Source organism: Sus scrofa, chromosome 2, assembly GCF_000003025.6.
Source record: "Sus scrofa isolate TJ Tabasco breed Duroc chromosome 2, Sscrofa11.1, whole genome shotgun sequence".
NCBI lineage: Eukaryota > Metazoa > Chordata > Mammalia > Artiodactyla > Suidae > Sus > Sus scrofa.
The window spans coordinates 120,591,500-120,614,343 of record NC_010444.4 but is presented as its reverse complement, the minus strand read 5'-3'; the positions used below and the strand labels follow the sequence as shown (position 1 = coordinate 120,614,343).

Below are 22,844 nucleotides of genomic sequence, written 5' to 3'. Positions count from 1 at the left end.
GTTCAGGATTAATTGACAGGGCTTTAAAGAGCCGACCCAGCAAAGTCAGTTTCTCTAAGACCTTATTCTTTATTGTTCAGAACACCAACATATATACCACGTAGGACACGTGGACTTCCTCTCTCCCCCTTTCTTTTTTTCCGGCTTACCCCACCATCTCCTCTCTGAGCACAATAACACAGTTATATTGCGAATGATTCCTATTTTAAAAGGGATCTCAGAAGCATGCCATTGGCAACTGTAGACTTTCCTCTAGGTGAGATATTCGAGAACACGGGAATTTAATTCCATCCAGCACTCAGCTTACTTGACGATGGCCTTACTTACCTTGGCCTTTGCGCAAGGGGAAAAAATTAACCCTCAAAGCATTAATAAATCTAGTTGGTTCTGACATGGCTGAAAGCCGTGCTGCTGGAAAAGCAAGAGGTGGCAGTGATCCGAGGGCTTGGCTCCACCTTTAGCTTTCCTTGTCCCTTCTTTCTGCAGCAGTCTTTTGTTCAGCAAACATGCACTGAGTTTCTCCCATAACCAGGCACTAACGTAAAGACAGGTAAGAGACCTTCATCCTTAGGGAAGCCGGACAGAAAAAAGGAAACCACAACCCCATGGGTTAGCTGCCATGGTGGCAGAATGCAGAGCATGACAGAAGCCTAGGAGCAAAGTGCTCACCTTAGCTTGAGAAGAGGAGTCAGAGAAAACTTCCAGAGGAGAGTGGATGACCCCTCTCTCCAGGTGTTGCTTCTGCTGTCCTCTCATGTGGAACATGATCACCTGGTCCAGAAGAAACCCAAGCTCTGGGGTTACAGGGACCCCCTCTGTGATTGCCCCAGACCTGACATGGTGCCTCCAAAGAGGTGCTCAGTTAATCTGTGTAGGCAAATAGTGAACGAGATAATGCCTAACCTTAGTCTTAGAGAAGAAGCAGAAGTTACCGAGTGAAGGAAAAAGGGCATTCCAGGTGTGGGGAACAGTATGAACAAAAGGCATGGAGTAAGAAATGGTCTACTGAGCGTGAGAAACTTCATCTGGTTCTGAAGTGATGGCCTGTAAAGTGACAAGTGATAGTGAAAAAGAGGCTGGAGAGGGAGGTGGCCCCAGGGATGATGGGAAGAGAACAGATTTGGAAACATTTAAGTGACAAAAACCAAGAGGATTTAATAATTAATAAGAAGCACAGGATGAGAGAGATGAGTCAAGAATGACTACTAGGCTATCTCCTGGGTGGGTGGGTGGATGGATGGGGCGGCCACCAGTTTGGACAGGGAATCAAGGGAGAGCAGTGGGGTTGAGCAGGGTGGTGAGAAGGTGGGAATTCGTTTTGTACATTGAGTACACCTTGCATTGTGGGTGGCACTGCCTATGGGACGTGAATAGGCATCTCCAACAAGAAGATGGATGGGTAAACCCTGATTCATGGAGAAACATGAGGAGGCAGGTAGATTTGAGTTTCATCAGCATAAAAGGAAACCTTAGCACAGTGAACAATAAGAAAATAAATGACGGGCTGATATCAGGACCAAAGGGCTCACCAGCCTCCGTATGACAATTTTTAAAGTCTCTGCCTTCACATAGACATCAGAGAGAGGGTCTGTTTGACCCATGCTCATCTTCCACCTGGTGTTTGGAAAGGGACACAAGTAGGGCCAGGATTAGGATGAGGCAAGTGAGGCGCTCTCCTCAGGTATGAAACCTAAGCGCTCCCCCCCCCCCGAAAATTAGTAATCAAGATAAATGATATTTTCAATGCAGTATTTTTTTAAATCTAAACTAATGCAAAAGACATTATCATCAGAATTTTAAACAACAGGATCCAGTTCAAGCTGTAACAGAGGCAGCCAGCCTAGTCAAACATTCAGGCATAATGGCATACTGAAGCTCTGACTTTAATTCTACCACTTAGTATTCCTGCCCTGTTTGTCATTGTTTAGGGCTCATTAAGATTAATGCTTCTAACGATTCCTAACGAATTCCCTAGCTGGAAAGTTATCTTTTATGACAAATTACAGGTTTTCTTGGCACTGTGATACAAGGGCTACAAGTGGCGCAGCTCTTTCTTCTTGCACATGTACCATTCCCCAGGATGCTTCACTTCTAAGGGATGGCTTCACCTCTCCCTTGTTCTAGCTACACCTGCTGAGACATATGTTCCAGGAACCTGGGCCTCTCAGAAGCCACAGATAGGATGTTCCTCCCACAGGTGCTGTCTATGCGCCAAGCACAGCCAATGGAAGTGAGAACCCTTGGCATTGCTCAGAAGTGTTTTTAGACTCAGCGCACAGTGAGGCTTTGCTGAGGATATGGGACATAACGTATCTGGCTTCAGGGAGAATGGACATCCTCTCTCCCATGTGATGTTTATCAAAAGATGAGGACCCAAGGGTCAAGGCAAAATCAATGACTAGCCTGCCACTGAAAAATCCAAGGGAGAAGCATCAAGTTGGTTAAAGTAATTTGAAGCAGGAGGGTGACAAATTTTTGTTTGTTGCTTCTGCACCGTGTTCTGATTTGTACAATTTTTATAAGCTAAGATGTTAGAAAGATCAGAGCCCCAAAAAAGATTATCTGGGGAAGAATTCTGAAGCCTGTCTACTATAAATCTAAAACTATACTCCACACCTAGTCTCTAAACCTCTTCAACTTCTGCACAAGTCAGGCTGGCTCTTAGCATAATTATCTGTACCCTACGGTGATTTAATTTCCCAGGAGCTACTGTTAAGTCTGAGATTGGGTGACTGCTACAAGGATTAGTTCTTACTTCTTGGAAAGAGGATTTCACCATGGCATTGTTTTGTCTCTGGACCTTTCCAAGATCACAAACCAGTACATTAATTCTTCATTCCTTCCTGCCCTTGACTAGCTACAGCCATAGCCACTTTTTTAGAAAAGGGTACATTAAATATATATATATATATATATATATATATATAATATATCCCTCTTGTATATTGTCTTTCCTCATAGCCAGGTTTACAGCATACACTACCTGGGATAAAGGCACTTTTGTTGCATCATTGTGTACCAAGTATCACTTTGAATACTTGCCACAGACTGCAAAGTCTATCACAATTCAATAGGAAGCTCTTTGGGGAATAAAATATTAGGAAGAGACTTTTCATAAAAATGGAAGGAAGGACATTTGTTTTAGAGGATTCTGACTTGAATATCTTTTCCCTAAAAGTATATTTTTAACACAACTGCTTTATGTGACTCTCAGCCACAGTTTAAAGAAATAGGATGGCTTCAATAGGGGAGATCTCCAAGTGGTTACACATAGAAAAGGCCTGTCATATCCCTGAAAAAGTTTCTGTGGGTTTAGGGCAAAGGGCACAAATGACTGGACAATACTAACAGCTGCTTAGTGAGAGCTCCCTCCTTCCACCTAGGCAGCAACTCCAAGCACCTTGATTTAAGGCACTTTGATTTAAATCAGTGCTAAATGTCTTTTCGCCGATCTTCCTCAGCACAGCGCCATCTTAGGCTTATCTTCTTTTAGTTTTCATATATGTAGTCAAACCATGAAGCTGCCAGATGGTAACAAAATACCCTAAAACCATAAAGAAGACTGAACTACTAAGGGGGGGGGCAGTATCTTAATAACACAGAGGAGATCACTCTATGAACTCCGTGGTGCTGAGGCCTATGTGCTAGGAAGGTCCCATGGTGTAAGGAAGACCATGCAGTAGGAACCCCTGAATGATTGGTCAAGGTAGGTCAAACAATGACTAGTGTTACCTGTTGATCAACAGAGGTTCATTTCTTGCTCACCTCACAGTGTGGGTCAGCGAGAGAGATTCTATTCTATGAGGAGGTTATTCAGGAAGACAAGCTCCATCAGGCTCAGAAGTCTGCCATATCCTAGGATCTTGGAATCCTCCACTGGATCCAGTGTATCAGAATGTGGAAAAATGTAGGAAGATCAAGAGTGGAGGACCCTGGAAGGTTGTTAGGGGCAGGACCTGGAGGTGGTACAGAGCCTTACATTCACACTCCACTGGCCGGGGTCTGTCATGTGATCACACCTGACTGCAAGGGGGGATGGGAAATGTAGTTTAGTGGGAAAAGGGAAATAGAATTCAGTGAACAGCTAACAAGGCTTTGCCACACCTGCAAATGCCCATGGAGCCAAGCAGGTAACTTGTAGGGCATGAGACAAGCAGGATGTCGATACATCCTGTGGGTGAAAGGGTCTTGGTGCTGGAGCCCACACATTTGTTTGAGGAAAAAGGCAGGGGTAGCCATTTTTCAAACACATCTTGCTGCCACTTGCAGAAGAAGGATCTGAACTGACTTTCCCACTTGTTGCAAAGAAGCAAGAAATCCACAATATCCCTGTTTTAAAATTGGACTAGTTTTTCTTTTTTTCATTTTTTTTTAAACATACTAAGATAACCAAAGAAAGCTCACAGGCAGGCCAGTAAGAAGCCCTGGCACACAGGAGCAAGGCTTGGGTTGAGCACTAAGAGATGGAACTCAAGTAGCAGCCCCACTCCTCACTGTGGGAGCCTCACAGCTTCTGGGCCCCCCTCCCTCTCCCTCTCTCTCATCTACACAGTCCGAGGCCGGGACGTGCTTCTGAAGTAGGTGCAATGGCCATCTAAGCTCTGCTTGCATCCATGTTTTTGTACCTTTGCTGATGCCAAGTTATTCTACCAGGTAACCTGAGAAAGAACTCCAGCATCTCTCCTGGGACTTAACCCACAAAGGCAGGACTCCTCAGGCAAAACAATCTAAAACTGAGGTCATTCTCTATAGAGTTCATGACTCAACAGATAATTCAGGAGGAGGGGAGGAGGGAGGAGAGTAAGTTTTCCTAGTGATTGCCTCAGAAATTCCCTTTCCAAGGACTAGATGCTTATTTCTCATGGAGGCTAGAAGAAGATGAGAATCTCTTTATTGTAATGGTTCAGAGTTAAGCAGACATGACTAAACTTCAGACTCTTCTAGGTGCAGAATCTTGGTCAGGTGGCTTGATCTATAAACTTCGGCCTCCTCGTCTGAAACCAAAAGACTTACCTTGGAGGCTATTTGAGGATTCTTTGTACCATGCATATAGACATTAAGTGCTTTGTAAATATCAGTTGCTATTACTACTCTTGGTGATTGTTGTTTCTAAATAAGTCCTATTGTTTTATTTAGATGGATACTTTGGAACCTTTTGGGGATGAATTTAGTGGAATGGCCAGATGCCCTTATGATGCCAAACATGCCAACATTGCACTGTTCGCAGGTAAACCACCTATTTCTCATTGCATCTGCTTTTTCGTGTTCAGTCTGTGGCTGCAGCTCTCCTCTGGAGGATTTGCAGAGTCACAGCTGTACTTTGATTCTCTGGTGAATACTGTAATTAAGAATGCCTTTTCCACTAGAAATTCACATGGAAATTGTACTTTTGCTTCTTTAGAGAAGTCTTTGCCACATTTACCCATGCTTTGCTTTTTGCCTTCAGCAAGAATAACAGCTTTGTCCCGAACATGTGGCACATTGGTTAGGGCATGTTTGGGCTCAAATAATAAAAATCCCGTCTCAATTTGGGGTTGGTTTGATTTAACAACTCAATAATCCCATCCAGGATGCAGGTTCTTTTCATTTCTCTGCTCTGTTTCCTTTCTTTCTCTGAGAGAGACTGGCTGTTCTCACAGTTACAGGATGGCTGTCAGGCCCCAATTACAGGACTACATGTCTTCCTGTCCGTATAGGGAAGGGAGAAGGAAAAGAGACAAAAGGAAGCTTCTGGAAGACTCTATCAGAGCAGTAAGACCACATACTCACAAGTTACCAGCAAACATGTTTTCAAATATTATTTACCTGATTATGCTATATGCCCATCTCTGATGGAAAAACTGTAAGTGGTTGAGGGGATGATGCTGATGAGCTGAGGTTAACCCATCCTCCCCATCCCTACCCCTTTCTTCCATTGCAAATAATATAAACATCAGCAAACAAACCATCACTTTGAGGTTGGGACTTTCGTGTATGCCTCTGTGTGTGTTTGTGTGTATGTTTTAATTAGGAGTTTACTTAGGAATTCAGTGCCAGCTATGTATATGGAGGTGGACGTAGGGAGACGTGTTGGTATAACAGTGATTGTTAACAGCACGTAAGAAAGCAGTTAGCTGTAATTTCCACCACAGCAGCTAAAAACTGACACATCCCAGACAGATGAGAAAGGAACTTTCGGGCTTTGATTATGAAAAAAGATTAGCTCCTCGACCTTCATCCTCAATGTCTTCCATTTGTGGACCTGAATCTGCAGTCACAGATTGAAGAAGTGGCTTGTGCCAAGATAAGACAGTAAGGTTTCTCAGGTTTTCCTCCAAAGGCAGAGCACAATATTACTGGGAGGCAGCATTGTAAGAAATACAAAATCTTGTAAATCTATTTTTAAGCACACAGCAGGGGCAGGGCCAGTGGAAAGAGTGCTTGAGTGTATCCATAACTTCTACTGGAGCGCTTTTCTGACACTTGGAACTTGTGTTAGTCAGTACCAGGGAGGACATGGGCTGTAAACTAACAAGAGGTAGCCTGAGGTAGAAAAAGAAGAATGGACAGTATTTACTAAGGCCACCAACCTTCCAAAAGCAAGCCACCTAAGTCCATGCTGTGACTGCCACTCCTCTGCCCCCAATAGGTACATTTTGCTTTTTATTTTTTTAGAGACCAAGTATATTTACTGCCAAAATGAACATTTCTGTATGTTTGAATCAACATCCACTAAAATGTTTGATATCCCATAACAGCTCATCCCTATAAAACAGAAGATACATGTTACACCTGAAGGGTGGTCATGTTACCAAGACTGGCAAAATCTTACTCTGTGAAAGTTCTGGTGAGATATCCAGTGTAGAATGTAAAACACAGAGTACTGGGGAGTGGTCAACAGCAATAACCACACACACACACACACACACACACACACACACACTTACACACACTGTCCTCTACTCCTCAGGTGTATCTGTATGACCTGGGACTCTGATTCTGTAAGAAAAGTTGTGCTATGTGTAGATATATTCTACTGATAGAAAGGTTTGCTATCTGCAGTTCGAATCTAGCCCAGTCAACACTTATTGATATATGACTGTTAACAATGTAGATACCAATACAGCGCTACCTCGAACCCAAGCAAATTTCAGTCAAGACCAAAAGAAGACACCAAGAACTCTGCTTAGGCATGTTTTGATAAGCTTTTGCAAAAAAGCCATATGCTTATCCCACCAGTGGAAGAATTTAAAGAGTACTGTGTGGTACATGGGGCATTTTTGAAGATACCTTGCGAGCCACAATTAATGAACACATGTAACCCTTTAATAACGAACCAAGGGACTAATGTTTATGCTGAATATAATTATTGTTTCCATTTCATCTCATAGATTTTGCTATTCCAGAACAGCCCATTTGATTACGTGTGTGACGAATACCTGCTAATCCGGGAAAAGAACCAAAAATTTTAATGATTTACCTTCAGTTCTCTTCACTCTTTCTTGCCTGGGATGTATCCTCAAGCACATATCCCCCAAAGCACAAATTCTTAAAGAAAGATCAGTTTAAACTCAGCATCATCCCTTCCCCCTCTTTTCTTTACTTGGGCATTTTATATGTCAAAAGGCGCTCAGTTGGTGACTTGGGAAATACTGAAGCAAGAATCTCAAATATAAAGCTAGACTGGCAGGGCTTAGTGGCTCTTGTGACTGAGGTAAAGAGGAGAAGAGACTCTCAGGAGAAAAGTAGCAATTTTAAGGCAGCTCTTTTGCTTATGCACCCCCTTTCTTCCCCTTCCCTCACCTGCTCAGGCTGACTCTGCTGCTTCTGCTTGCACTTAAATTTTATGGTGAGACAATCAGCCTCTGTCTTTCCCTGGACTCCCACCTAATCCAGTTTACCATGGTGTGGTAGCAGCTGCAGTGTCCAAGGGGCCTTGGCCTTGAGAGTTCAGTCAAGGTCCATCTAATCAAGTGAAGCAAACAACATTTTTCATTTACCCTGCTCCCTGAGCTGCTGCTGCTGCTTAAAAATTGCCATGCAATTTAAAAATGAAAAATGTTTCATCTCTCGTGATCCCAATTTAAAATGGCGAGGACTGTGGGCCAAGTATTTTCCAAGTGACTCTTGGCTTCTTCCCAGTTGTCCTGTCTTATTTGCCTGATGTAGGAAAGCAGCGCAGGGGATGTCTCCATCACCCCCCAAGCCCACTGTCTTGCTCCAACCCCGCTCACCTCCCTTCTTCTTCTTCTAAGACGGAAAGCTGTACTCTGCTACAGTGACTGACTTCCTTGCCATTGATGCCGTCATTTACCGGAGTCTGGGAGACAGCCCAACCCTTCGGACCGTCAAGCATGATTCAAAATGGTTGAAAGGTAAACCAACAATTAAAAGAAGCAAGCAGGGGAGGTGGGGGAGACATGTGTCTTGGGGGAGATGCAGAGTCTGGATGGACCAGACTGTAGTTTCATCTTAGGAATGGCTTCTCACAGACAGGAAGGTGGAAAATGAATCTTTTGCCCCCAGTTGATTTATTTACCTCCCCTTTTCACCTCCCATGAGCTGCTAGAGTATTATCAAAACTACCAATGCCACTATCACAGAATACGTTACATTCATCTTTCCTGCCTCGAGTTCTCATTTCAGAGTCCCCCACAAAAAACAACTAAACATTTCATTCATAGAAGGGGACAGGGGATTGGAGAGGGTGGGCAACAGGAAAAAAGCTGTGCGCAACCCTGTATGAGTTGAGGTTGACTAGGAGATGCGTGCAAAATTCTTCCCGTAATATGATTCTACTGTGGAAAATAAAATTACAGAGATATGCAAAACTCATTTATTCTTCATTGTTAATTGCAACCGCTTCTGAAAGATAAAATTTGCAGGCTTAAATGCTTTTTGAAATCATCAGCACTTGTATGCATGAAGTTTATTGGAAATAGTTAGTGTTAACCAAATGCTTAATAGCCCTATACTTTTAATTAATAACATGTCTTTGGTTGCAGTTGACTGCAGTTATTATAACTCTCTGTGACATGTCCCCAACTAAAGTGCCCATTTGTCCACAGAACCATACTTTGTCCAGGCTGTGGATTATGGAGACTACATCTATTTCTTCTTTAGGGAAATAGCGGTGGAGTACAACACCATGGGAAAGGTAAGAGGGGAGGCTGTCTCCATTTGGGGCCAATGTTGCTATCAGTGACTTTGATAAAAGAACCGTAAATCCAAGGACAAGGTCATCACTTTGAGAAGATCCTGCCAAAGACTGGTGGAAGTGAAACATTTTGCTTCCTCGAAGCCCTGTATGGATTTTCACAAAAGCAACAGATTACAGGGAACCTCTTAACTATTTCTGTTGAAAATTTAATAAAAGGATGTTTGGGTGATCTCATATTAGTTTCAAGTACCTCAAGATGTGGGTTCCAGGTCTATGCCCCAATTTTTTTGTTTGGAGTTGTTTCAGAAAAACAGTAAAAACACACAGTATCTTTAAGCAAATGGAGGTCTTGGATTGTACTTATCACAAAAAGCAATAGTACAATTAAGGGATGTCTATGTCACTTATTTGCACCAAAAGTACTCACTAAATCGGAGGGCATAAATTCAATGCCAGGGTGGCTTGCGCAGTTAGAGGAATTCAGTGCATGAGATGCAGGGCCCAGAGGCAGCCAGTGAGGATGGCAGAGATGGTGCATACAAAGTGCTTTTGTTTGAGGAAATAAAAAGCTAAGCAGTCTGTATGGAAATGAGTTTATGTGGCTGGGAGCTGATCCCCTGAAGGATTTATGGCTCTGTATTAAATGCCACAGCCTTATCTTTCAAAACATGCTGTTCCAATGCTGAGTTTTTTTTCTTTTTTTTTCTTTTTTTTTTTTTTTGTGCTACTGATTTTAGAAACCCAGGATTAAATTAAGCACCTTGTTGTTCTGTTTCTGTTTTCTAAGAAAGGCAAATTCTACTAAGATCTCTGTGCAAAGTGAGTGCATGTCATTTTCCCTGCTTTTCCTCTGCAGGTCGTTTTCCCCAGAGTGGCTCAGGTTTGTAAGAATGACATGGGAGGGTCTCAAAGAGTCCTGGAGAAACAGTGGACATCTTTCCTTAAGGCTCGCCTCAACTGCTCCGTTCCTGGAGACTCTCACTTTTATTTCAACATACTGCAGGCAGTTACAGATGTGATTCGTATTAACGGCCGTGACGTTGTCCTGGCAACCTTTTCCACACCTTATAACAGGTAACCATGCCCTGGCTATGTGGACCTAATCCTTCCTTCCTGGCTTCCTTTTCCCTAGGGGTTCCTGCCTAATACACAAGATTTACAACTGACAGGAAAAAACTGCCATTCACTATCTGTCGCTAAGAAGCGCTTAACACCCAGTTTTCATCGACCAATTAACAGTCATTTGTAAGCACAGTTAGCTTAGGATTTTAGAGAAAGTAATTGGATAAATTATAACAATAACTTCTTTTTATATGCCCGACACATAAACACTCTTCATGTGTTATTTCTTAATCTCTCTGGTAATCTTGGGAAATGAATACTGTTACCTTCTTTTTACACTTAAGAAAACGAAGTTAGGTTATAGTCTCTGGAAACAGCAGCTTTGGACTCAAGAATTTTCTCTTCCAGGTCATTTGACATTGCATTTGACTTTTAATATTTTGATGACTAGATCAGTAATGGTTAAAGTAAAACTACTCTGTCCATTGTGGCTCAGCAGGTTATGAACCCCACTACTATCCATGAGGATATGGGTTTGATCCCTGGCCTCGCTCACTGGGTTAAGGATCCAGCGTTGCCATGAGCTGTGGTATAGGTCACAGATGCGGCTCAGATCCCATGTAGCTGTGGCTGTTGTATAGGCTGGCAGCTGTATTCAACCCTTAGCCTGGGAACTTCCGTATGCCATGGGTGCAGTCCTAAAAAAAAAAAGTGAAAAAAAATATATACTGGAAATTTATTACAATGCTATATAGAGTAGAAGTTAGGAATCAGAAGAGTTCCTCCCGCATCCCACTTAAGGGACCCTGGTTATTATCCTACCAGAGGAATCAGGATCCCAACCACAGCACCACTGTCAGACTCTGGAGGATTCTAGTGAGGATTTATAAGTCATCAAATACTGTACTAAGAAATACTGAGCCTCAGCCTGTTCATTCTTATTGTTCTATTTATTTAAGCTAAGACGCTGAGCTGTTAAATGGCACACTAATAATTGCTCCTGGAGCAGTGGAAATGGGTGGAGACTAAAGAATAGAAAGAAGAGGGGTATTAAGTTCCCTGATACTCAGCTCTCCCAGACCCTAGCGTCCTAGCTCTGCAGTGTGGCAGTAATCCTAACTCTGGGCATGGGCATGAGATTAAAAAACATGCATTACAGTCTCATTTCCATGCAGAACTCTGTATGTGCTATATTATCTTCCATTAGGAAGGCACTACTTTAGATTATACTTTTTACAAGGAGTGGGAAGAACTTGACGGGTGGCTAGAGGACAGCAGATACATGATGTGACTGGAGAAGAGCAGCTAAGAAGAAATGCTTACCAAGTGGGTAGAGCCTAGAAGAGAGCAAGATGAAAGATAAAATCATGTTCCTCAATCATATGTCTGGCAAAGGTCAAGAGTTCCCCCACTTGAAAGTACCTGAACATATGAATCCATGTTGCAGCGAGAAGTACTCGGTTAGGTTTAAGTAAGCTGTAACCACCTGAAGGAATTTTTAGACTTGAGAATAGAAAGGATATAAAAATCCAGGCCTTGGGTCTTCATACTTTGGAACCCATGTATCTACGAGTGTTGAAAAAAAACACAGTGGAACACAGGAATGCAAGGGCCAGTGGAATTTCACAGAACGTTCCTAGTTGTTTTGCCTGCTTTTTGAGAAGATGAGTTACTTTGTGATTACAATAGAGTACTAGATTCCTGCATTTTATGTACACTCCATTAAAAGAATTTTCTTTTTCTTTCTTTTTTTTTTCACGGCTACACCTGTAGCATATGGAAGTTCCCAGGCTAGGGGCAGAATTGGAGCTGCAGCTGTGGCCTATGCCACAGCTATATTAACACCAGGACCAAGCTGCACCACAGCTTGTGGCCACAAACTATACCACAGCTTGTGGCAACACCAGATTCTTAACCCACTGTGTGAGGCCAGGGATAAAACCCACATCTTCACGGAGACAACGCTGGGTCCTTAACCTGCTGAGCCACAGTGGGAACCTCTAAAGAATTTTCTTAATCGGCCCCTAGGAAACATTTAATTAGCACATGGTAATGCAGTTTCAGAATCCATATTTATTTGTTCAGTAAAATCAGAAAATGGCAAAAATACGTATACCAGTTTTCAGCTAGAAATTGCAGCTCCTCTCTGCTCTTACTCCCTCTGCTTTCATCCCTCTCTACCCTGTGCTCCGCACATGCACACCTCCTCCTGTGAGGAGGTTTCAAATCCTTTGGGTGTTCCTCTTCACCCTGGAGGCAAAGCCCAGCTTCCTCGGCACAGCATGCAGGCCCTTGCCTGGTCCGGCAGGCCCTTCTCCAGCTCATCGGGCTTACCCAAGCGTGCTCCTGCCCTGCTCTCTGCCAAATCTGCCCATCCAGTCCATGTCTGTTTGCCCCCCAGACCCCTGGGGTGCTCCAAGCTTCAGCTCCAGTCACCTCGCATGGTACCTTGCGTATACCTCTTTTACATACTACTCTTACCAGACTGTCTTGAAACATGTGTTATTGTTATCATGGTTGTTGTCACAGTTATTTGCCTCCATACTGAACTGTGAGTCAGCTGAGAGTAAGACTGTTATTTAATGCTTCCGATTAGGGATTCCATAAATATCTGTGAATGCACAGAGGACGGGAAGAAAAGGAGGGAATAAAGTAGGGAAGGAAAAAGGAAGTGTTGCACAAACAATTCTAACCCTGGGCAGATTAAAACATGCTAGGATATCTTCAGCTATTATGAAGTGCTCCATAAAATATCTTCATTTTTATCCTATTGTTTTTAATATTTAAAGTCAATACGTACACCTCTTACTTTTAGGAAAAGGAGATGTGAAGAGACTTTTACAAAATTAAATAAGGCCAGGGTGTCCTCAAATTTTAAACAAACAGGGATCACTGTCTTCTTATAGACTCAATTCTCTGAATAAGACACACACACAGGCTACATACTTTACAATTCATCCTGCCACCCTGTTTTCAACAAGCTTTCTAATCCTCTCCCTATTTCCTGCTTTATTAGTAATACTTCAGTAATTGTGTTATGAAATTAGAAACGGCATAAAAATTGTCCTAATCTTACGCGAAGTGATTTCTGTATCCTTTGAACACGTGTAAAATTGGGACTAAATCGCTCTCCCTCCCCTGGATGATGTTCATGTCGCCAAGTGCCACTGTCTCGCCTTGGATGCTTCTGCTGTGCGGTGACCCACTGCCTCAAAGCCTGATTGAAACTAGCGGCCAGCCAGTGCGCGAACTTTATTTGATCAAAATCAAGGAACCACCACGGTTGAAAAACATGCATTCAAGCACTGTACCAAGATGAATGAATAATTCACGTCTTCTTACCAATGATGAAAAAAAAAAATCTCTAAAGTCCTTCCCGGAGTGCCGGGCAATGTTGTAATTATAGGTAGAGATTACTGTCATTATGATTATTTAGCACTTAATTGAGCACTTTATTTGCAAAGTGCTGGTGCTTTAGAGATTTAAATTGTTTAGTCTTATGCAAATAAACAGGCAGTGATATTTGACATGTACAGGGGCTAACATAAAACATGGTTGGGTTCCTTACACACACATTCTCACTCCTGACGTCATCAGCCTGAGGAACCAAAGGAGGAGCATAGGGATAGTAGGGGCACTTTCATTTGGAATTTTCACCAATATTAGAGATGCAGAATGTTTTCCAAACATTCTTTGGGTGAAAGATTGATAATTAGCATCAGGGAACTGATGAAACTTCTAAATCAGCGGTTCATCCATTCCTCCTTTATAAACAAAAGCGGTGCCAGACAAGGCATAAAGAGGTTTTTTCCCTATGATTTTGCCATCGTTGATGCAAATTTGATTCACAGAAACATTCCCCTTATGCATTAGGGCCCCTTACACTTACAGCGTTCAGGGTACGAACATTAAATTTCAACTGTCTGTACCAGCAAAATTTTCTTTGGAGTATGTTTTCCAAACTGCATGCGTAACTACTGCACGAGTAACTCTGTGTGTGAAATGTCATATTGCAGCATCCCTGGCTCTGCAGTGTGTGCCTATGACATGCTTGATATTGCCAATGTTTTTACTGGGAGATTCAAGGAACAGAAGTCTCCAGATTCCACGTGGACACCAGTTCCTGATGAACGAGTGCCTAAGCCCAGGTATGTGCAATTATTTATAAGCTCTTTTGAACTTCTGGAAATGGTGCAGTTTGCCCCTTGGTAATGGACAACTTATAAACTGCATACACCGAGGCCTTCCATGCAGGCCATGCAGGTACAAATGCCAGCACAACACAAAGGCCTGTGAGGCCGATACCTCTGACCCCTTAACCAGAACCCCAAATAATCTATAGCTGTAGGCATAGTAGTGACTCTCTAGTCTTTTGCTTCGACCTGTAGCTGTGGATTATCATCCTAGGATGATAGGAACCATCTGGTCCAGTCAGCCCCCACGGTCTCTAATGAGGAACCCGAGGCCCAGGGAGGCATTAAGTATCCTGCAGGAGTGCACAGAGCTGGGCAGCTGATCTGTACTGCTCCTCCCTGCTCCCCTGTGTTTACAGAGACTCGTGTCTTCAAGCCTTAATAAAATGTGCAATACAAATGGTGTTCCCTGGACTTTGTGACTAGACTGGATTGGAGCTGATCCCAGATTCCAAGTCAAGGGCAGGTAGAGACTAGCGGGTACAATGGGTGGTTAGGGTGCTTCTGGTCTGCCAGGTTCTGGTCTGTTTGGGGTTGAGATGCACTGTCAATGGCCCCCTCCCTAAAATGTGCCCCAGGATAGCTTTCCCAGGGAAACTATTGTCCAGAGACAATCCAGAGACCTTCTCCTGTGTCGCCTCTAGCAAAGCCTCACACTAAACCAGTTCATGCATTCCCCCTAACCGGGACAGGATGCAACTCTTGTCCCAGCCCCGTGCCTGCCCTCTCCATGTGGCACACACTACAGACCTCCATTTGGCATTTGAAATCTGAGTTCTATGGAAACACCCCTGTGTGTTCAGCTTCCCCCACTTAATCGGTGTGCCTCTGGAAGGAAACTCAGTGTCTTCCAACTCTTGCCTCCAAACTCTAATCCCCCGCACAAATTACCTGGCCAGTGCACTCAAATGAATGAGCTTAGGTAATATGAAACACTGTACCTGGGGGAGAAACCTCTGTCGTTCATCCATCTGTCTTCATCCCCTGAATTATCTGGTGCATGCATTCTCCATTACTTACGGAGAGCACCCTGGGTGCAAAAAGCACACCCTGACAACCTCAGATAGATGTTCCAAGTCATGGTCTAGAATTGTTCACATCCTTCCAGGTAAGCAAGGAGGGGAGTTCAGCCAGAGGGATCAGGTTTCAGGGAATACATCTGTAATATGCCTCCTGGGTATGGAAAGATTTTGTCACCTGCTGTCACCAGAACACATACTTTAAGTGACTGCCTACTGGTGGCAGTGTGTTCCCCCTCATCGTTCCATGCGATAGCTCCCTGTCTTAGAGACATCAGTATACTTTCCTGGCTGGTTAGATTAATGCCATGAAACAGCATGTGCATGGGGCTAGATCCTGCCAGTACTGTCATGGTCCATACCAGTAGACCAGGGGGCAAAGCAGGCATTTGGACAGGACTGGCATGGGTATACCTCTGTTCTGACTTTGCTGAGATGTCCCTTGGCTCCTAAAACAATTTAATTTCATACAGAAGCAAAATTTTATTGTCATGTTCACTAATTTTAAAAATGACTTTTCAGGCAAGAATTTCATTGTAACTGGCTTTTCATACCTGCCCAAATCAAACAAAAACAATAAAAAATAAGACCCAAATGTTCTCCGACCCACAAGTAATGAGAGGTGGCTGCACTGAGTCTAGCAGGTACTTAAGGCTAGCAGCTTTTTGAGCATCTTTATTTTCTACATTTGTCAGAAAGTCAGCCCAACTGTCTCCTTTCGTGAAGCAAATGCCTCAAGAACTTCTAGCAGGGTTGGAGTTCCTGTCGTGGGCAGTGGTTAACGAATCCGACTAGGAACCATGAGGTTGCGGGTTCGATCCCTGCCCTTGCTCAGTGGGTTAAAGATCCAGCATTGCCATGAGCTGTGGTGTAGGTTGCAGACGCGGCTCGGATCCCGCGTTGCTGTGGCTCTGGCATAGGCCAGTGGCTACAGCTCCAATTCAACCCCTAGCCTGGGAACCTCCATATGCCGCAGGAGTGGCCCAAGAAATAGCAAAAAAAGACAAAAAAAAAAAAAAAAAAGAACTTCTAGCAGGGTTTTAGGACAAGGAGAGCAGTCTCAGAGTCATGCAGACCAAACACTCCCTCCCTTGTTTCAAGCCTCATCACTGTTTATAGGGTGTGTTTGTGCTTCTGGTGGGAAAGCCAAGCTGCCCCCAGCCAAGGCTGAACCGCCCTGGCTCAGCTTCTCTACAGAATGAGGAGGCGGCCCTGAGGAAATCTAAGCATATTTTTCTGTTGGGTTTGTTCACTGTTCAACTTCCTCTTCTCAGCCTACGGTGCATTCTCTCTCGTGCGAGATGCACAGAGAAGCAGTTCATTCAAAGAATTTCCATAAAGCATGATATAAACTCCCTCCCTTTGTTTCTTTTTAGGCCAGGTTGCTGCGCTGGCTCCTCCTCCTTAGAAAAATATGCAACTTCCAATGAATTTCCTGATGATACCCTGAATTTCATCAAAACACACCCACTCATGGATGAGGCCGTGCCTTCCATCATCAACAGGCCATGGTTCCTAAGGACGATGGTCAGGTGGGCGTCGAGCAAACCATGTTCCAAATGGATTTCCCCTATTCCCTCTCATCTTTATGGCACCTATCATAAATCATCTTTGACCAGTGGGTCATGATTTGAAATGCCACACACATCTTCTGTTATCCTGAGCACTGATTCAGCTATGACGTGCTGGGCAGTTAGGTGGATGCCACCAAACCCACCATAACCACATCCCACATGAACAGACTTCATGTATTTTCAGGCGAAGTGGGCACATGCCAGCAATTAGTGGAAACAAAGTCATCACCTTCTGGGTCAGCCCATTAATCCTATCTGTGTAAAAGCAGGGAAGCACTGAGGGGGGATCCATCAATGGGTATTGACTCCTGTTTGACTGGATATGACTGCAAAACATGCTGCAGATTCCATCAGGGCACTGGATTGTTAACGGTCATACATGGAGCATTTGCACAAGAAAACCAGCATGAAGGGTTCACACTTTAGCATTTGTTGTCTGAAGTGGTGGCCAACAGAGAAGGGATAGCTGGTTACAAATCTGATAGCAGGAAATACTCGTCCTTCTCATGTTTATTTAGGGCTCAATTCCAAACAGTTCAACAGGCTTTCCCACGTACCATCCAACTGTGGAAGTCATCAATCACAGTATCAATTAACTTTTCCACCATTTGTAAATGGTGACTTTGTTGAAAGATTTTAACATACTCTAAGGTGGAGACCATGGTGTGTCATTTGCGGAAGGTTCATGTTTTCTAGTTCCTGCCATGGTGCTTAAGGACAAACAGTATCCACGGATTTAGGAAGGGCTATGGGACTTCAGAGAAGGAGACTTCCCCGCAGGACTTCTCCTAGGCAGCTGATAGGACTGATGCTCTTCACCCTTGGCTTTAAATAGATCTTAATTGGCTTGTACATCCTTTAATTTATCAACAGTGCCATGAGCACCCTACCTCCCCATCCTTCAGAACTCTCAGCCCTCTATCTACCATCAGAAGGCTTTCCCATCTGACATTCTGTTGACAATCTTTGCACCTAATAGGAAGAATGTGGAAAAATGGTAGCCACTGGATTTCTTTTCAACATTCAAAGAAATGTTAGCGGTGATCAGATACTGATTAGTACTCTGCGCTGTAAAACAAAAAATCCTGTGAAATCAGATTGTTATGATCATTATACAACTACAGATGTGATAAATTCATTTGAGTAATAAAAAAAGAAAAAAAAACAGTAAATGAGGTCACTTATTATTTCTTAGTCTCTCAAAAGGAGACATCAGTCTTCCCTCGTTGCTCATGAAAGGAATAACTGCTGAGTAGTTTCAGATGGTTATGGCTGTGTATTTATTATATAATTTGGCCTCCACACATACATACATACCTCTCTCTCTCCTTGGAGCCATGCTAATGCCCTTCATATGGAAATAAAGGACCAGAACAGCTTGAGAGCATTATTTATATGCAAAGATTTTTCTTGAGGTTATAACTAGAATTTTGTTTGAAGTGGAAGAGGGGACACTTTAATGAAAGACTAACAAATAGATAAAAAATGTGATCCTGTCATTTTAGATACCGCCTGACCAAAATTGCGGTGGACACTGCTGCTGGGCCATATCAGAATCACACTGTGGTTTTCCTGGGATCAGAAAAGGGAATCATCTTGAAGTTCTTGGCCAGGATAGGAAACAGTGGTTTCCTAAATGACAGCCTCTTCCTGGAGGAGATGAGCGTTTACAATCCTGAAAAGTGCGTAGAATGTTTGGTTCTTTCCTAGTAATTATTTGCTACCTTATTATGATATTTTCCATTTAAAGAAACCTTGGCAAACTTAGATTTTGTAAATTCTTAGGTGACTTTTAATATTATTTGTAACACTCTTTTCATACATTAAAAGCATCATTTTCCCCTTGCCAGTAATGTGTGTTTACGTGTATTGGCGGGGAGGGGGTGCATACGTCAGGATCACTCCCCCTCAGTTAGATCAGGCTAAGAATCCAGCCTGTGGGCTGGAGGTGGGGTATAAGAGTGGTGGCGGGAAGAGAGAACCAACCCAAGAGAGGCTATGAATGACGTCATCCTGCCTCTAAAACCAGGTGCAGCTATGACGGAGTCGAAGACAAGAGGATTATGGGCATGCAGCTGGACAGAGCAAGCAGCTCTCTGTATGTAGCTTTCTCCACCTGTGTGATAAAGGTTCCCCTTGGCCGGTGTGAACGACATGGCAAGTGTAAAAAGTATGTATTGGCCTCAGTGACCCTTAGAAAGTGCCCACAGTGCCTAGAGAATAGTCCCAGGTTGCTCACGGTCACCTTCTTCCTGCAGAACCTGTATTGCCTCCAGAGACCCATACTGTGGGTGGGTAAAGGAAGGTGGCACCTGTGCCCATCTGTCACCCAGCAGCAGGTAAGAAGCCTGAGGATATAAAGTAGCCTAGACATATGAGTAATCGGGCTCACACAGCACCGCCACTCAGCCGTCTGTGCACAAACCTCATCCATGCGACTGCCAGCCCTTCTCCTTCCTTTTCCCATTTCAGAGAACACACAATATCACATGTGGCAGATTTCCAATTGATTAATCATCCATCCTCAGACTGATTAAAAACACAGAGAAAAACAACACAGCAGACTTCTAAGTATCCCCTGGAGAGAGGGACAAGATGGTACATGCCTGGATCATCACGGTGTGGCAACAGCAGAGAAAAGGAGCAATAGGGTACCAATTAGATTAGTGATGTGGTCTGTCCAGCCAAAGCAAAACTGGCTCCTCTAATTGACCATAGAGGGCTGAGAAGAAATTGCAGAGCACTTGTTAAGTGATGCATTTGCACTGCAAGCATGGTGTATACATCCAATAAACCTCTCTCCCGCACTGAAGAACAGTTGACCCTATTACTCATTAGGTAGGCAATCAATTCTTGGCATTTTTCCAGCAGATCAGCTGGATTGAGCCAGTCTACCATGCCTGTGATATTGAGTTTGAATTGTTGTCCTGACTTTAAATGCTTGGACGGTATTAGTTCAAAGGTTTTCTGCTCTTACTTCAGTGGATGTGAAATCCAAAATAACATTTGGAAAAATATCCAGTGCATGTCCTTGACAGGTGATGGCAATTTAAAGAAGGGGCCAGATGGCAGCACAGTTCTTTCTTCACCATTTCTTCAAATTCCCTAGATCCAAAGGGCAAAAAGAATCGTCCTCACATCACCCTGAGCCTCCTCTCCCATTTTAGAATAGCTGATCAGGTAGAAGAGCCTATATGATGACCAGCGCCGGCATAATTCGAGGACAAGACAGAGCTAAAGATAACTGTAAAGTCTGACCTGAAAATCTGACTAATGCACAAAGGGTTGACTCACCGTGGATTATTAGATCAGCTTTGCGAGGAGCAATCTTGACACAGTACGGTATTAGAGCTTTCCATCTCTTCGTGGGAACCCTGAAGTGAAGGCCAAAGGATCACAAATTGCAGTGAGAGAAGCTGAGAAATGACCTGTCGCCTTCCTTTAGACAAAGTGTGACCAAAGGTAATACCACTGATTTTTAAAAATCATTTCAAAGTCAAGATGAGAACTCCAAAATCATTCCCTTTAAGGATCTAGATAAATATTTCACTGTTCAACATATGTGGAACTGTCCTTGGAAAGTGGCCTTCGAGCCTGGTTGAATACTGGCTTTCATTACCATTCAAAATCTTTATCCTTTGAGGATGAATGTGACTTTTAACACAGCACAAAAACATTGGAAAACAAATACGGTGGAGTCTTAGATCAAGGTGTGACTTTCAAAATAGTTTTCCTATATGCCTCATAAATAAACCCTGGAGACAACTGCAAAACAGGAGTTTCAATTATACTAGAGGAAGAAGAAGAGCTAAATTCCCCTGAAATTGGACAAGACTCTTTTGGATTATTCCAGTGTGCTTATTTAAAAATCCAAATGGATACCATTAAGATTGGTCTTATTGATGTTATATACTTTAGAGAGCCCAAAGGTGACCCAGTGGACTTGCAAGAAAAGTGAGCCTGTAGAGGAGCATGAGAGCAGAAATCCTGAGGACTGGGCATGGCTAGGAGTCAACCAAACACCTGAGTGGTCTCAGCAAAACGCAACATTGTGTCTGGCCTCTCATGCACCTGACACGCCTACGGAGCACCTGAAAACTTCGGTATACCAACTTATTTCCAAGCAAACATACCAAAAAACCAAACAAAACAGACAAGATCTAGGAAGGCAACAGCTAGGGTAAAAGAAAAAGCAGAGAGGGAGATAGTTTTTTAATTTATAGACTCTGTATCACTTACCTAAGGAGTGTATATAAACATTTAAACCTTCCACATGTTTAAGAAATGCTCAGGGAATCAGAGACGAAGAATGATATAGGTTATCCGCAAACTAATTAACTCCCTGAATAATATCTGAATTAGTTGCCTAAACCATGACTTCTCTTTGAAGAGTCACAATGGACTCATTTCTAAATACTTCGGAGATAGATTTTCAAGCTATAATCTACTTTTTTTGCACCTGCCACTCCATTCATCAAACTATGTTAGCTGCTTAAGTGACACTTAAAGATGCATTCTGGAATAAAGACTCACATCACTGAATTTGTTTCTGTCTTTCTTCTCCTCCCTCCTCTTTTGTTGAAGACTGACTTTTGAACAGGACATAGAACGTGGCAATACAGATGGCCTGGGAGACTGTCACAGTAAGTGGAGCTTTTTATCCATGTATATCATTGGGCAAAGATGCTTTTATAGAATGGCCTAGAAACATGACTCCACCTGTGAAACTGAGTGTGGCTGCCTCTAAAACATGCATAAATAACAAAAATCATCTTCTAGATAGCAAATAAAAAATAGTATGTCCTGCTGCCAGTGTTGCCAAGACCACTGCCATAAATGCTGGCCTATTTCTTTGTCATAATGCTGTGGGACAGAGTCACTCTACAGGATGCTAACTAGAGCAGAGCAGCAAGCTTTATCAGCATTTCCATTTAAAAACCAGTTTTGTTGTCTTTAAAAATGTTACTGCCATAATTTTTAGCCACATAATAAAAAGAGTGACCGCAACACTCTAGCTTTTTAACTGGATGAGACTATTTTATTTTCCTTGAACATGAGGACTTACAAAATTACATTTTAAAATTAGATTTACATCTAGTATCATTTGCAGCCGGAAAAATTTTCTGAAAGAGCCCACCAAGGTGACTGTAAATAACCTTTTTATAAGAATTAACCTACTAATCTCAGAGTTCATTTCAAAAGTTATTAAACGCTAACATTTTAGTTAGAACTTTATAAAAAGGATCCTGGCCAAAGCTCTGCTCAACTGTCCAGTCATCTGATTAATTTCAATATTCTCCTGAAAATGCTTTATCAGTGCTAATTTAGAACATAATGCCGTACTCTGTGAAAACGTTTAGTTTGCTAGGTTTTAAATGTTACAAGTGCTGAATTTCAAGAAGCTGGCATTCCAAATGGCATAAAAAATAGCTAAGGGAAGGAAACTATATTACTTCTGATATTTGATTTGATAATGAAAATCAGGGATGTAACTCTAAATCTTCAAGCCGTGAGTCCCAAAATTTCAGACTCTAAGATACCATTCAGTACTGCACCTTTTCTGGAGAAGTGACATAATCAAATAAAGAGGGCTACAGACAGCCTCATTTCCAAAGTCTTGGTCATATTTTTTTGTCTGCAAATATACATTGGCAAAAGCTTATTATGTCTTCATACACAAAATTTGAATTAAGAAATTACCATAGGAAACTGTGTCATCACCAAAATATCTGTCTTATGTGTGTGCAGTAAAAGAATTTGATACCTGGCTGGTGGATCTTAATCCTGCTGGTACTTAAGGCTCCATTTTTAGGGAAACAGGTTTTGGTTTGTATGTGTGTCTCTGAGAGTCCACTTA

The 22,844-nt window shown here is 42.8% G+C and overlaps 1 protein-coding gene and 1 long non-coding RNA gene across 5 annotated transcripts in view; one reads left to right on the top strand and one right to left on the bottom strand.

Annotated features, from left to right (window-relative positions):
* Positions 1–22,844, top strand: part of SEMA6A (semaphorin 6A) — a 127,503-nt gene that overhangs the window by 73,254 nt on the left and 31,405 nt on the right. For all 4 annotated transcript variants that reach the window (XM_005661593.3, XM_003354246.4, XM_005661592.3 and 1 more), the window contains exons 7-16: positions 5,137–5,227; positions 8,235–8,354; positions 9,048–9,136; positions 9,996–10,213; positions 14,218–14,349; positions 16,790–16,945; positions 18,493–18,669; positions 19,017–19,157; positions 19,246–19,326; positions 21,572–21,630. In XM_005661593.3, coding sequence (XP_005661650.1) covers positions 5,137–5,227; positions 8,235–8,354; positions 9,048–9,136; positions 9,996–10,213; positions 14,218–14,349; positions 16,790–16,945; positions 18,493–18,669; positions 19,017–19,157; positions 19,246–19,326; positions 21,572–21,630 — 1,264 coding nt within the window. The remainder of the gene's footprint in view (positions 1–5,136; positions 5,228–8,234; positions 8,355–9,047; positions 9,137–9,995; positions 10,214–14,217; positions 14,350–16,789; positions 16,946–18,492; positions 18,670–19,016; positions 19,158–19,245; positions 19,327–21,571; positions 21,631–22,844) is intronic.
* The window catches only part of LOC102165671, a 29,976-nt gene that overhangs the window by 3,100 nt on the left and 4,032 nt on the right, over positions 1–22,844 (bottom strand). The window contains exons 2-3 of the long non-coding RNA XR_002341857.1: positions 20,282–20,361; positions 7,460–7,527 (exon numbers count right to left, since the gene is read on the bottom strand). This is a non-coding gene — a long non-coding RNA (uncharacterized LOC102165671). The remainder of the gene's footprint in view (positions 1–7,459; positions 7,528–20,281; positions 20,362–22,844) is intronic.